At 40.3% G+C, this 14299-nt stretch overlaps 1 protein-coding gene across 1 annotated transcript in view; it reads left to right on the forward strand.

The window, feature by feature from the left end:
• Positions 1-7020, forward strand: part of ADAM12 (ADAM metallopeptidase domain 12) — a gene marked incomplete at its 5' end in the record, with an annotated part of 192183 nt that extends 185163 nt beyond the window's left edge. Inside the window, 1 exon segment of the mRNA XM_080403123.1 lies at positions 779-7020. Coding sequence (XP_080259249.1) covers positions 779-839 — 61 coding nt within the window. The 3' untranslated portion in view covers positions 840-7020.
• Positions 7021-14299: the final 7279 nt, after the last annotated feature.

The raw sequence follows: 14299 nt of genomic DNA on the forward strand, positions 1-14299 counted from the left end.
CAATTTCTATCGCCTGAAAATAATAACCCAGACTTTCAGAAAGCACACAAATAGTACAATTCAAAACAAAGGATACTGAAAAAAAACACTCTGGAAGTGAAATAACTATGCCCAGTGTTAATGGGCACAATCAATGATATTTTCTTACTCGATATTCTTCAGTTTCCTATGAATAAAAAGTGAGCTCAAAGGAAGATAAAAGTAGTGGTTTAAGCTGCTAGCGAGGCACTTAATTGCTCAGAAAAATTAACAACAGAATCAAGTTAGTTTGCTAATACTCCTAGCAAAAAGACTGCAGGAGTGAACTTTAATTAAGCTCCTGGTTGTCCATCCTAGTAAGGTATTCTGAAAGTAATAACATTTCAAGCTGATAACTACACCTTTCTGAAACCTACTGCCATTGTACAACATTAAGTAGCATTTTTGAACAGGTGCAAAACTGATGATCAGTCAAAGACATAAAGAGTTTAAAGAACCACACCAGAAATATGGAGCTAAGCTGATCCCGCTGGCCAGGCAGCATGTAAAACATGAACCGGTGGGAGAAAAAAAATAAAATAAGAAATTTGCTGGTACCATTTACACTTCTTGATGAGACTTGTGTATATAGTACCATGTCAGATCTCCTCGCAGTATGAGAGTCCCATGCTATGTGTCTGAAGTTGTTGGGTAATTATGAGAGGTTTTACCGTTCACCTTCATGCCTCAGGAATGATACTGGCAGTGAGAAACAGCAAAAGGTTAAATAACTCTTTACCATTTTCTTTCTTTCCAACAGACCTGCTCCTAAACATCCACCACAGGTATCCAGGTCCAGCAACACTGCTGATGTGAAATGACTAGACAATCTGACACCTTGATTTTAAAAAGTGAAGACAGAAGTTTGCACTATCTTTACACTCCAGCTGGAGTTCATTTTTATGACAATACTTAGAATTTTTAATGTTTAAAACAGCATTATTTTTAAGAATTCTGAGCTACTGCCTTTGGTGCTGTGCTGTGCTATGGTGCTCTGTATACTTGCTCAGGTACTTGTAAATTATTAATTTATGTTGAATATTTATTACAGTGCAGTGCACTGTAGTAGATATTTTTACCATAGCTGAGTTTTCCTAAAAAGGAAGCCTTTTTTCTAATACTTCATTGAACTTGAATAATTCTGCTCTATTGGTCCTACATAGAGTTTTTAGTTTTGATCTCTTCTTTAAGGAGTGCTGATACTCATGGATAAATCAAATGTATAAACAACTCAATCTCAATGATCCACAGCAAACTTTTGAATAAGTATGTCAGGGTAAAAAAAAAAAAGAAAAAAAGAAAAAAAAATCTTTTCTGGAACATGGTGAAATGCCCAATATCTGCACACAGATGTGTAACATGTATTTAACCAAAGTATCGCTCAGTGTTAGCAGCTGTACTGTAATTTCAGTTTTCACGTTACTGTTTGAAAGCACCGAGAAATCCGTGCTGAAGGAGGATGCATTCACTTTGGACAAGTTCTCTTACTGAAGTACTGTATATCATAAAACTGTATTTTTTTTAACCTCATTTTCCTCAAACACAATACAGTTAGTACATATTAATGCAGATACCAGGCCTCCCAGTGTTGTTACCTTTTTGATGCTTTGGTAATTAAATTCAGCTGTACTGTGCAAGGCAGTACCATCTCACTATGTTGCATAGCTGTCCTGTTTAGACTGACGATACGTTACACACAGGGGGTGGGGGGAAAGCAAGCATTACAAAGAATTACGTTTTAAGAATCAGCTATTATACTTCTCTCTTTTGCCTCATTGCTCTGCTTGTCAACTGTATTTTGCATATTTACTACTGTTTTGTATTTAACTTCTAAAATATTGTTCTGAGTTTCTTAATTTTCAAATCAAAATTTCTATTTTAATACATAGACTTTGGTTATCCTAAGACATAGGGGGGGGAAAATCATCTCTTTAGTATGTGGTAGCATTACATCTGATCTCTCTGTACCTTCTCGTTAGCACTGCTGAATACAGTTTCACCTATGCTGTAATAAAAACATTTTTCAAATATCAGTTGAAATAGAGGGAGAAGGAACTATTACCTTACATAGGTTAGTTTCCTCATTGCTTGTAGTTTTTGTTTCTTTAAGCAAAAATAAAAGCATTGATAGAAACGTGGATCTCATTTCAGTAAGTGTAATTGTATTTAATTTTCCCAGTTATTCCCCATTGTAGCCATATAGCACGCTCATGTTTATTGATAAACTGAATAAACCAAAATAAACCAGTTTAGTTTGTTGCTGAATAGCAAAGTAAATGCTTCACAAAAGCGTTTCAATTCTTAAAGTGATTCTAATAGCAACAACAGTGCTTTATGGGCAGAGAATCACTACAGCAACAGTAGGATGCTAACTAGGCTCAGCAATGCAGTTGGAACCAAAATGATGCTTTTTTATGTATTTTATGTTTTTCATATTTAAAGCACTAATTTCTTCCCATCAACAGTAGCTTTATATCTAAAATGGGGTGGGGTGAGCGGACGCCTCAGTTTGAAACGGACACGATCTCAACTTGCTTGTTCGAAAACTCTCATTTTTAGAATGAGATGTCAACATGCTGTATCAACATGTTTCTGATCACTGCTGAAAATCGTCAGATCAAACTGTCAGTAGTGACAGAAGAAGGTGAAATTAAATGACTAAAAATCTGTATTATCTGCATCAGAAGTTCTAACGTCTGAATTTAATGGCACCAGCTTGGGTAAGCCTTAGCACGTGTATGAACTTCAAGCTTTAAAGTAAAAGCTTTAAGTAAAACCTAAAGTAAAGCTTTAGGCTTAAAATAAACATGACCCACCTATGCAGTCTCACAAGTAGAGAAATAGAAGAATCCATACAGGGCACCCAGTCCTGTCCCTGTAATCATGAGCAGCTGCTCACCAGCACTGAGCCCAAGCAGCCCACAGCCCACCCGTCCTGGGACCCCAGCACACCAAAGGCAGAGCTGCTCAGGTGGTGCCGAGAGCCTGCTGGACATTCAGGTGAGTGCCTCCTCCCCCGCAGAGAAACACCCCCGCACACCCCCAACCACAAACACGCACCTCCCCACACCCATTCACCTATGGAGGAAGGCACCAGAAGAATGATACCATGGACGCTGCGAGGTGTCCCCAGTCCCAGCACGGTGCAATTTTAAGATTGGAATGTCTGGATGGTCTTTGTATCCCTCCGAGATTCCGTTACCTGGCTGTTGGTGTGTTGCTGAGCTGATGAACAGAGCGGGCATCTGTGCGTGCTGCCCAGCATCGCATCTGCTGCTGGCAGAGGAAGGTAAAGTCCAGCCATCCATCGTGGGTGAGGCGTGAGAGGACATCAGCAGGCACCCAGAGGCAATGGGCATCGTTAACATAATACCTTTCACTCTCTTTAACAATTCAAAGAGAGAGAAAGGACAATCAGGGTAAAAAATATATTTATACAACCTATGGACTAAGCAGAAAAGTATGTGTCAAATTCATTACCTATTGACACTTTTCTAAAACAGGCAGCTGAAGCACATGTATCCCACGGCACGGAATATAGTGTTATAGTGGAGAGTGCTGGATTACATGCACGTGCTGTCTGCTGGACTTACTATCTCGTGTTAGAGGTGGCTAAAGATAGAGATTCTAGCCAGCTGGGAAAAAAACATCATTCCCAATCTGAAACAGAGGCAAACCCAAACGTCCTGTAAAACCAGCTGCCGTTACTTGAAACCAGCAATAGGTAGTTACTGGCAAACTACAAGCTGGTACAGTAAACTACACAGCAAGTAGGTGCAGTGTGCAAAAGAGTCATATAATCTGGTAGCCTTCCAGTTAGCAGATATACAAATATATTTGTACACATTCAGATGCAAAATACTGCAGATAGAAAAGGCTCTGTAGCTTGCAGGGTGGGGAGGAAGGTGGACCAAATAAACTATCATGAACTTCTTTTGGTTTAGTGCAACTTTTTTCCCCCAGGATGTGAGTAGTAGCTGGTTGTGTCATGTTTTCATACCAAATTATTGTCATTATGATTAGACACACATCTGTCATGTAAAATTCCATTGTGAAAACCAGATGAATGGGTTTACATTCTCAAGGACAGCGTAAGCAAACAAATTACCATGGGATACACCAGGACATGAAACTCAATGTTGGGTACTCTGTGGTAGCTACTCAGTGTATGGACCTGTAGTATCAGGCTTCAAAAACGTGCTGTCAGCACAGGCTTTGAGTCCTGCATAATACATTTAGCTATCTCTGTGCTCAGCGCACTTCAATTTTGAAACCACCTTTAATAATTAAGGTACATCATATTCTAAATCCTCAGGGGTTTTATAGTGTTCAGTTTACCTTTGTGGGAGAGAGCTTCTGGACAGACCGTGCTGATGCCTGCTCTTCCTTTCTGTTGTCTTCTTGCACACCTGTATTTCAGCCTCCCACCTGCTCCACGTGAGCCGCGGTATAGCCAAGCCCCCTGAGCACGGTATAGCCAAGCCCCCCAGCACGGTGTAGCCAAGCCCCCCCAGCACGGTGTAGCCAAGCCCCCCCAGCACGGTATAGCCAAGCCCCCCAGCACGGTGTAGCCAAGCCCCCCAGCACGGTATAGCCAAGCCCCCCAGCACGGTGTAGCCAAGCCCCCCAGCACGGTGTAGCCAAGCCCCCCAGCACGGTGTAGCCAAGCCCCCCAGCACGGTGTAGCCAAGCCCCCTTTCCAGCGGCACAGCAAGGGCGCACGCAGTGTGCTCTCCTGAACACACTGCAGGGCGGTGCTGCTATTATGCTAATCAATAGAGTGGCAATTGCAAAACACCATTGGCAAAAATGAATAAATATGCAGTAAACAAAAGGAAAGTGGCATATTTACCCTCTTTCTCCCCATCAAGCCTCTTGGGTTGTGTATTCCTAGATTATTCTCTTTTTTTAAAAGCTATCCATTATCAGAGTAGCAAGAATTTTTTTAGTCATGGAATATTTTGAGAGCCTTTTCAAAAGTTCACAAAAGAAACATATCTAGCTTTCATCTTCATTTCAATTGTTTCCTTCTGATCATTTGAGTATACAATATTAATTCTTCTTTGTTAACTTCTAATCAAGTATTTTTTAATTTAAAAATAAATTACCATGTAACAATAAATACATTCGTTCTTTATTTCACAAGCATTCTGCGAAACAATTTTCTAAACTCAGTAATGCTAAAACTCATTCTGCACCCAGTTTATCCTTCCAGATAACTTATACCTCACATAAGTAAAAGTTAAAGATGCCCCATACATTACAGGCAGATGCCCTTAGTACATAATACCTTTAAAAGAAAAGCATTAAAAACCTAAAGCATATTGAGATAAAGTTTTGAACTCTAGGAATTCAGTTAATTCAGAAACTGATTACCCAGCAGCAGCACCACGACAAAGATTTGTTTCTTTCCTATTACCCTCTTTTTTTATTTTTTCCTTTATTTTGAAGCAGTGTGCAGGTACTGTGTGTCTATACAAATTAATGCTTCACTATGTGTCTGATTTTTACATATCTAAGTTTATACCCTTCAACGTACTTATGAATACACAATTTTCTGATGCATGGTGTCAGCGCAAAAATAATTTAATACATTTTTAAATATAACATTGGAGGGCATTTCCTATGATTGCAAACAATCAGACGAAGAAAAGGAACAGGAACATTTTAGAAACACTGTAAGGCAGGCTATCTAAAAATACAAAGCATATTTTTTATTTGAAAATGTGCTATGGTTAAAGAAATTATTTAGGAGTGGTGAGTAACATGTTCAACATGTGATTACAGCCTCTTCGTGGTATGAACGCAGATAGACCAGCATACCATTTTTATGAACAATTAATTTACAGTCCTTCAGTTAAACCTCAGTTTGCTCAACTTTTCACATCCTGTGCTCTGTAGTGTTTGGGGTTTTTTACCAATGCAGCAGGTTTTCACTTCTGTGTCTGTTTCTAGTGGAATCTTCCTCTTGAAAGTGCTCCAAGCGAACACAATCTGTGAATTCCACAGCTGAACTGTCTGCTCATTCTTAACTACTCTCTCTTAATAAATACATTCTTAATTATATTTGGTGTCTTGCCTATGCAATTACCCAGATGGTTACAAAAATGCCAGAGTCTCCTCAACATCAAATACAACATGCTAACAGAAAAGGACATCTTTCTGCACGTATACTCTCACTACTTCAGGTAAAACATATCAAAAAAGCATAAAAAAACCATATCAAAAAATATCATACAAGCACTATGCAATAGATTGCGCTTATCTTGTACATACCCTTCGTTGGCATGTCACTGATGTTTATATGTGTAGATATTCCCAGGACTTTTTCCTCCTATGAAACAGAATTTTAAAAGGAGAGATTTGTTAAATAAAAGAACTCCAGTTAAACCACGAAAAGCATCCTATTGGGGGGGGGGGGGGGGAAGGAAAAATAAAATAAAATAAAAAAAACATTAGCTGCATTGGTTATCCTGCAAACTGAAACCACAGAAAGCTGAGCATAGAAAGAGTGTGTAGGAGAGAGACAAAATATAAAGCGACGACCATTAAGCAGCGAGTCTCACACAGCAGCCTTTGTTCGAGTGATTACAGAGCAGAAATTTGGTCTTGCAGAAGTAGCTTACCTGCGTCTCCATGGGCCAGAATCAGCTTGGGGCAAGTACCCTAGGCAGGGCGCTTTTCAAGATTTTAAATACAAATGGAATGGCCTCACATTAGCTGCGTTTCAGCTGTGTGTGAGCACACCAGCAATTTGAAAAAGCTTCTAACTCTCTGTCCTACAGGTTTTGGCAAATTTGCAAGGGCAAGGGAATCTTTACCTGCAGACCCTTTCCACTGTAGAAAATGTAAGCAATGGGTACATACCACTACTTTTGTTTTACGTTATTTATGTGTTAATGACCCTGTGGGGAAAAAAAATGCCTGATTATGCTATATATTAGATTATGCTTATTTGGAGGAAAGGACTATATTATTTAAAAAAAAAAAACACAAAACAAACCAACTGATTTTGCATGTTTCAATGTTTGACTCTGCAATCTTGATGTTGCTTGATATAAAGACATCTAAAACTACTTTTTAAATGCCCAAAGCACAGAAATCATACCTTATGGCATGCCTGACTCTACCTGACCACCTTATTTCATAATAAGCAACGTCAATCGATGGGCTTCCAGAGGCAGCAGTGGGTAGAAGACAAAGCATGTATTTGATTATCAGTGTCACAGATGCTTGCTGCCAGTGAACAGACCACAGAATCCTGCATCTTGGCTCCATCACAACCATTGTGACTTTTCTGACTCCTTCCTGATCTTCATCACGCACTCCAAGCCTCTTTCCCCACCATTCCCAGTTCCCAGGCAGCGGGTTTCTCATCCCACTCACATCCTTCTCGACTTGTTGCCTCCCATTTCCTGCTCTGGTGAAACTGCACTCCTTTCTCCGTGTCCAGGTTTCTCTGAAAACTTCCTAAACTGCTATAGTTTGAAGCCTGCACCACATGAAGAAGAATTATGAGAAAATTGGGCTCCATCATTTGCTGCAGCTTCTTTGGAAGGTTTTGGTCGTTGTTTTTAAAATGCTGAGTTAACAGTTTTCCTTGCAGACACTATCCTGAAGTAAAAGGAAGGCTAGAAATATTTTCTGATTTTAAAATGACCTAAAATAATAGGAACAGATAAAAGCATATCCTAGAAATATGGTCCTTTTTCCTTTTTCTAAAGCCATCTATACATATGAAGCAGATAGTAAAGTAATACCACAGGGAGATACTAGTATATTCCCCAGTAAAGTAACGAGTTTCTGCAACAATTTTAAAAGCTTTCTTCTTGTAAAGTTTTCAAGTAACTTATGGAATTATTTTTTTAATTTTATTTTAATTTCCACTTTATTTTAATTTCCACTTTCAATTTGCAATAGCATTTTTCTATGAATCTATTTGTTTTTCTGGCACCTTGTCCACATTGTGGCTTAAAACAATGCATCGAGGACTGGTATTATAAGCATCTTTGGGAAAAACATAACAAGAAAGAAGAGAAACCACACTGCATGTTTTCATTATCATGAAAGGTAACAAGTATTAATTAGAATTTATCAAAAATTGAAAGTTACTTCAGCTTGGAGCAAACTTTGTATTTTGACATACGGTTACCCCTGTAAGTTTGCACAAGCTATTCCTTGGGTGCCAGGTAGCATGGCCATTTCAAAGCAAAGCAAGTACCTGACAGCACTGTAACATTTCATTTTACAAACCAAAAAGAATTACAATGCATTAAAAAAAAAAAATATTAAATGCCACCCTATGCACATTTCATGCTATAATGTGCAGACAACCATCAAATACAGACTGTGGTTGAGTTAACATATAATTTCTGCACCCCGTTCTCAAAGTTTACAGTGTCTTGTTACTTTCCACACAGTCCTCCCACTGCGAAAATTTAACACAATATGTATTAAAATACAAGCAACCCTCACCAATCTATAGGAATTAACCACTATTTCTTTCTTTCTGTGCAATCACCATGGCCACCTACTAAACGTGTTGATATAAAAATATCAGTTCCTCTAAGGTTTTGTTCAATGACTCTTTCAGAGTAGGCTACATATAATAATAACCTACATACAATAATGCAATAAATTAAATTAAGGCATTATTTAATACCAGGCTAAGCCAAATACAAAAATAAAGGGTTTGCATCTTTAAAGGGAAGAGTATCTTTTTTCCTGAGTTAACAGCGGCAATTTGTTTTTACCTTCCCATCAGTGTCACTGTCACACAGGTCTGGAAAGACCTCAGGTCATTTATATCAGACTATTTGACTATTAGAGTTGTAAATTACTTTTTAATTCCAGAGGCCAAAAGATAAAGTATATATTTTTTTTTACAATGATACATCAGGTTAGTTATAGTCTAATACACTTTTCTGAAAGAATATGAGATGCCTCAACACCTTGAACATCATCTTCACTTCTAGAGCTGAAGCTAAATTTTCTGCATAAGCATTGTGCTCATGATTTGAAGTAAAGAAGCATCTCCTTGGAAAACTTAAAGATGAGTATTAGCAAGGTTGGGTAGGAAATACTAATTTTTTGTTTACTAAATGGACAGTCAGGAAAGTAAAAAAAAAAAAAAGGTCTTGAAGAGGGAAGCAGTAGAGAAGAAAAAATAATAATTTGGCATTTAATTTCCAGCAGCTTAAAGACAGGTCGCAATATCCTCAGGAGAATGTCAAAAAGTATGTTTGATTATTTGAATTTCTTGCTTTATATCTAACTCTGCATGCACGAGGGTTTTGAGTTCTTTACAAGAAATCAGTGACTGTAAATCCCATAGATACACTTAAATAGAGGAGAACATGCTGAAAAAGAGGCCAAGCTCCACAATTTAATGAGTTCCAAGGACCCAGAAAACTGAATACTAGAGCTGAAACAGGCAAGTTACAGCATTTAGATGAGGTCCAGTATTCATATTTTCACTTTCTTCGTGGAAAAAACAGTTATTCAAGTCACCCATCCCTGAGCTGGAAGACAGGGGAATAGCAGGTTTTCTCTTCGTTTTTTCTTTGTCTTCTAACAAAGTGACCAAGCTGCAAACAAACAAAAATCATAAAAACGGAGAAGGAAATACATTGAAAAAATTAAACTCAGACCCAGGAAAATAATATCTAGAAATTATTCGTATATGCCTGTGAAAAATTCCAGTATTTCAGGAGTCCTTTATAATAGCGAAAGGTAAAACCAATAGCGTATTCCTTTTAACAGTAAAAAAGTTCTCTGCTTTCCAGCATTGCAGCAGCAAGAGAACACGCTGGCTGTTACCAGGTAATGCTGACCCCGCTACGTTTGATGAAGAGCATTTTCGAAGCGTTGCATTACATTGCCTGCCACGTGCCAACATGCAGCCCCAGTGATGACTGCAGGCTTGAAGGAGAACCATCATAATTGATACTTTACAGAACCATCATCAGAAATAAGATCCTAAAAAAAAAAAAAAAAAAAAACTGAGAAAACAACCTTGGCTGCTAACTGCTCCTGGATCCCAAGGAGCACACACTGAGCAGACAGCCCTAAATCCTGTTTGAAAGGTATAATCTGCATCCTATACCAATCTAACCCAGGGTGCTGGTGACTGATGTTAAAGTATGGGCTAAGGTTTTAACAAAGCATGAAGTACCAAAGCACTTTTAATACCCCTGTGGCTACTTACAGCCCACACCAGGATGCAAGACAGAGTCATTAGGTCGGTACACAAACCATTAATTTGATTTTGGCAGTCAGTAAAGCCTAGTAACTTGGAAACTGTATCAAACAGATGGTCTGAAAGGATTTTTAGGTAATGCCCAAGTAGTCTGCGTGAGACTTGCAGATTTATATAAAACATAGTTCAGCAACAGCTGCACAAATTAATCACTCTTCCTTGTTTATCAGTAGCATAATTTTGAAGCGCATTAGGAATGTATGAAAAATATGTTCATTCAATGAATATATTCACTGATTACAATTCTTTTCCCTAAAAATGTATTTTGGATAAATTTTGGACTATTCCTTCCTTTCCAATTATTTTCAACCTATTACCTTAAATTACTCACCTAAATTAATGAAAACAGCTCCAAAGACATAAAATCCTCTGGCTTTTCTAGAGCAGAAGATTACATAAAATTCCATTATTGTCAAGCATTCAATAAGATGTAACAAACTGCAGGGTAATAGCGTTAACGTGACCCACCTGTTATTAACCTCCTGGAGCTGGTGTCCCCACTCCCACGCGGGGGGTCCCTTCCCAGCGGTCGCACGGAGCACACCGCTGCCCCTCAGCAGCCCGGCCATACACACATCCACACTCGCCTTTTGCCACTCGGTTCTCTTCCAAAAAGTCTGTATAATCCTTCCACATCCAGCATACCCTCCCTTCACATATTCCCTCTTTATTATTTTTGGGTCTCTTTCTGTCATTCATGCCTTCTTTTTGTCGTGTGCTCTTTGTGCTCTGTTGTCTTTTCGACAGACTTATGGCTCCCCCAGCCAATTTTATCAAAATCCTCTAGATGAATGAGCTTCTTTTTCCCTTCTTATATCAGCCAGGCCTGTCTTTTGAGCATTATCTTTGTTTTTTCAAGGCATGCAGGCTCAAGTCATTCCCATGGCAGCACTGTGCCTGGCTCAGGTGGGCACATGTGCTATTTCTGTGAGGAGAGCCCCAGATGCCTGGAAGCACACGGTGGGTACAGATCATTTGATATGCCAGGCCAGAGTATAAAGCCAAATTCCTGATTTACTACTGCAGTAATTCCCAGTGTCAGCTTTCAGCTCCAGAGTAACAGCAGCACAAATTTTACTGGGGCACAAATCTCTTGCCAGAGCATTTTGTTTCAGCCATTCAAACCAGTCCCTAACCTAAAGGTGATTACAAATGAAGATCTCATACAAGCCTCCCTAAGGAGTCTCTTCCTTTTTTTCCCCCCTTTCTCTCCCTCCTCCCCTTCTTCTCTAGTTTCTGCCATGAAGCTTTGCAACCTCAGATATACACTATTAAACCCCAGAATCGTTATCATAAATAACAGGAAAGATAGCTAAAGACATTGATTGGAATAGATGGATTACACTTTCAATATGCTTACATTTCAGATCACAGAATCACAGACTGGTTTATGTTGGAAGGGACCTTAAAGCCCACCCAGTCCCACCCCGTGCCCTGTGCAGGGCCCCCTCCCCCCATCCCAGGCTGCCCCCAGCCCCATCCAGCCTGGCCTTGAGCACTGCCAGGGATGGGGCACCCACAGCTGCTCTGGGCAGCCTGGGCCAGCGCCTCGCCGCCCTCACGGGGAACAATTTCTGCCTCACAGCTCATCTGCATCTCCCCTCTCCCAGCTTAAGGCCATTCCCCCTTGGCCTGTCACCACGTGCCCACGTACAAAGCCCCTCTCCAGCTTCTTGCCGGCCCCTGTAGGTGCTGGGAGCTGCTCTAAGGTCTCCCCGGAGCCTTCTCCTCCCCAGGCTGAGCAGCCCCAGCTCTCCCAGCCCGGCTCCGTAGCAGAGGGGCTCCAGCCCCCTGACCACCTCCGTGGCCTCCTCTGGGCTCGCTCCAACAGGTCCGTGTCCTTCTCGTGCTGGGGGCCCCAGAGCTGGTCGCAGCGCTGCAGGGGGGTCTCACGGGAGCGGAGCAGAGGGGCAGAATCCCCTCCCCCGCCCTGCTGATTTCTCTTCTCCTACAGCTTTGACTTCTTTAGTCTATTGAAATGCCCTGAGACCTTGTTTCTCCATTCTGAGGAGCTGCACCTGAGCACCATCTCAGCACTGACTGTTTACACCCCTCCATGTGGAATGCACTGAAGCACCTTAGCTATAAAATTACTGGTGTGACGAGGGGTCTGGTTACTGCTGGAACTTTAACTGCACCTTATCCACTTCTTATTTCACCACTTCCACCAACGATGACTGTTGACAATTCCCTCTGCCCAAAAAGCTTTATTATTGCAAAGCCAGTTCTTTTCCAGCACCAAACTCTAATTGCAGATGCTTTGAATTGTTTTTGGTGTGGATAAGGTCTCCTTGAGTGCTCACTTAGTGCTATCAGAGACTCAGCCAAGTAAACATATTTGCCATCTGATTCCATTAGAATGGGTACCACTACAAGCACTCCACACTGAAAAATAAGGACCAGTTTTTTCTAGAATTCTATGACATAGCCAGAGTGGAAATCAAAAGTCATAACAAACTCTACCCTGAGTGACCATATAGTCAATGGAGTCTCTGAATGCTTTGAATACAGAATCAAAACTGGTTCAGCAGTTTAATTAACAGTGAACAGAGCTCATCTCATCACATACAAGAAACAACAACTTTCTTAAAAAATGTGCCTATTCCAAGTAGTAAGGATGCAGAAATGCAACATTAAAAATATTATGGCTGCAAGGAAGTTCCACAGAATGTGTTGAATTTGGTAGTTTTCCAAATTTATATTAATGTACAATAGCAGCACTAAGTCAACTACAGAACAACAAGAAAATGGGCAAAAGCCTGAAGAAGAAAGGTTATTTCCCAGTGCAATACAGTTCTTGGAAAGGTGCTGTCCCACATCTTACCCTTCCTCTTCGAAGTCTCTCATCTTTTGAGGAACAAAAAAACATTCCTGCCCTTTATATTCTGGAAACAGCATGAAAAAAGTCAAGACCAATGCCTCTCAGCAGCTACTGCTAAGCAGGAAGTTTTCCAGCCTTCACCTCTCAGGACATGTTCACCCCCAGCCGAACGCCTCTCAGAGAACTGCAGTTCCCAGTACAAAACTTTTCCTTCCTTCTCATCTAAAAGCATCAAACCATAAACATGAATAGCATGTTGTACTGTACAGCATTACAAATACACTAAGTAATAAAAATTACGCAATTGTAAGCACCTTAGCTATAAAATTACTGGTATAACAAATATCCAGCAGCATTAAAGCTATTAAGGCAGTAACTCTGGTGACCTACTCATGGCTGAGACAGTAATTCCTAAGTAAATAAAAGGGTACTCTGCTCCATCCTGCTCTCCAGAGCTGGGTCATTGCTACATGCACCAAATCTCCCTTTTATAGTTTACATCCTCCTACCACCTTCCAGAGCCAACCAAGCAGCACTTCTCCCTCATCCCGGAGAGCTGCCAGACCTGAGTAACCATATGCTCAGGTTAATGTTGGGAGCAGAGGGATGGGAGCTGATGGACAGAGAATCTCATCACAAGGCACAGCTTCCAAACAGGACAGCACTGGGAAAAAAGGGGGGATTTGTAAGGAGAGAGAAAACCCCAGCCTCACCCTCAGTTCCATGAAAGGAATACAAGACTAAATTCTATCCCACAGTACACAAGTTTTGAGTGACACCTATACTATTATAACACATATTATCCTGACTATCTTTCTGAAAAACATTAGGCAAAACTGAAGCTTATCCGACACATACCCAGCCTTCTCTTGCCCCCTGCTCTGTCTGCATTCCTGCAGGAGCCTCAATCAATCTGATTTTTTTCTTAATCTAAGCTTGCTTTACAGGTCATCAATTTAATTTCTCAGTGCTTTAGGTTCTTTACTATTCTCAATTAGAATAACATCATATACATCAATCCTTATCTCTGAATCTTCAGCTTTTCATTTAGCCTCCCAGCAGTCTTGATCAGAGCTTCTCAACGCCTTATCAACTGCAACCATGTTGATTAAATTATACCATCCATTTGCTAATATTACTGAGCCATTACTAAATATGCCCAATTTTGTTTGCTGACGCACGTTTGTGTGTCTCTATGAGGT

Source organism: Falco punctatus (assembly GCF_963210335.1).
Source record: "Falco punctatus genome assembly, chromosome: 9".
Classification (NCBI taxonomy): domain Eukaryota; kingdom Metazoa; phylum Chordata; class Aves; order Falconiformes; family Falconidae; genus Falco; species Falco punctatus.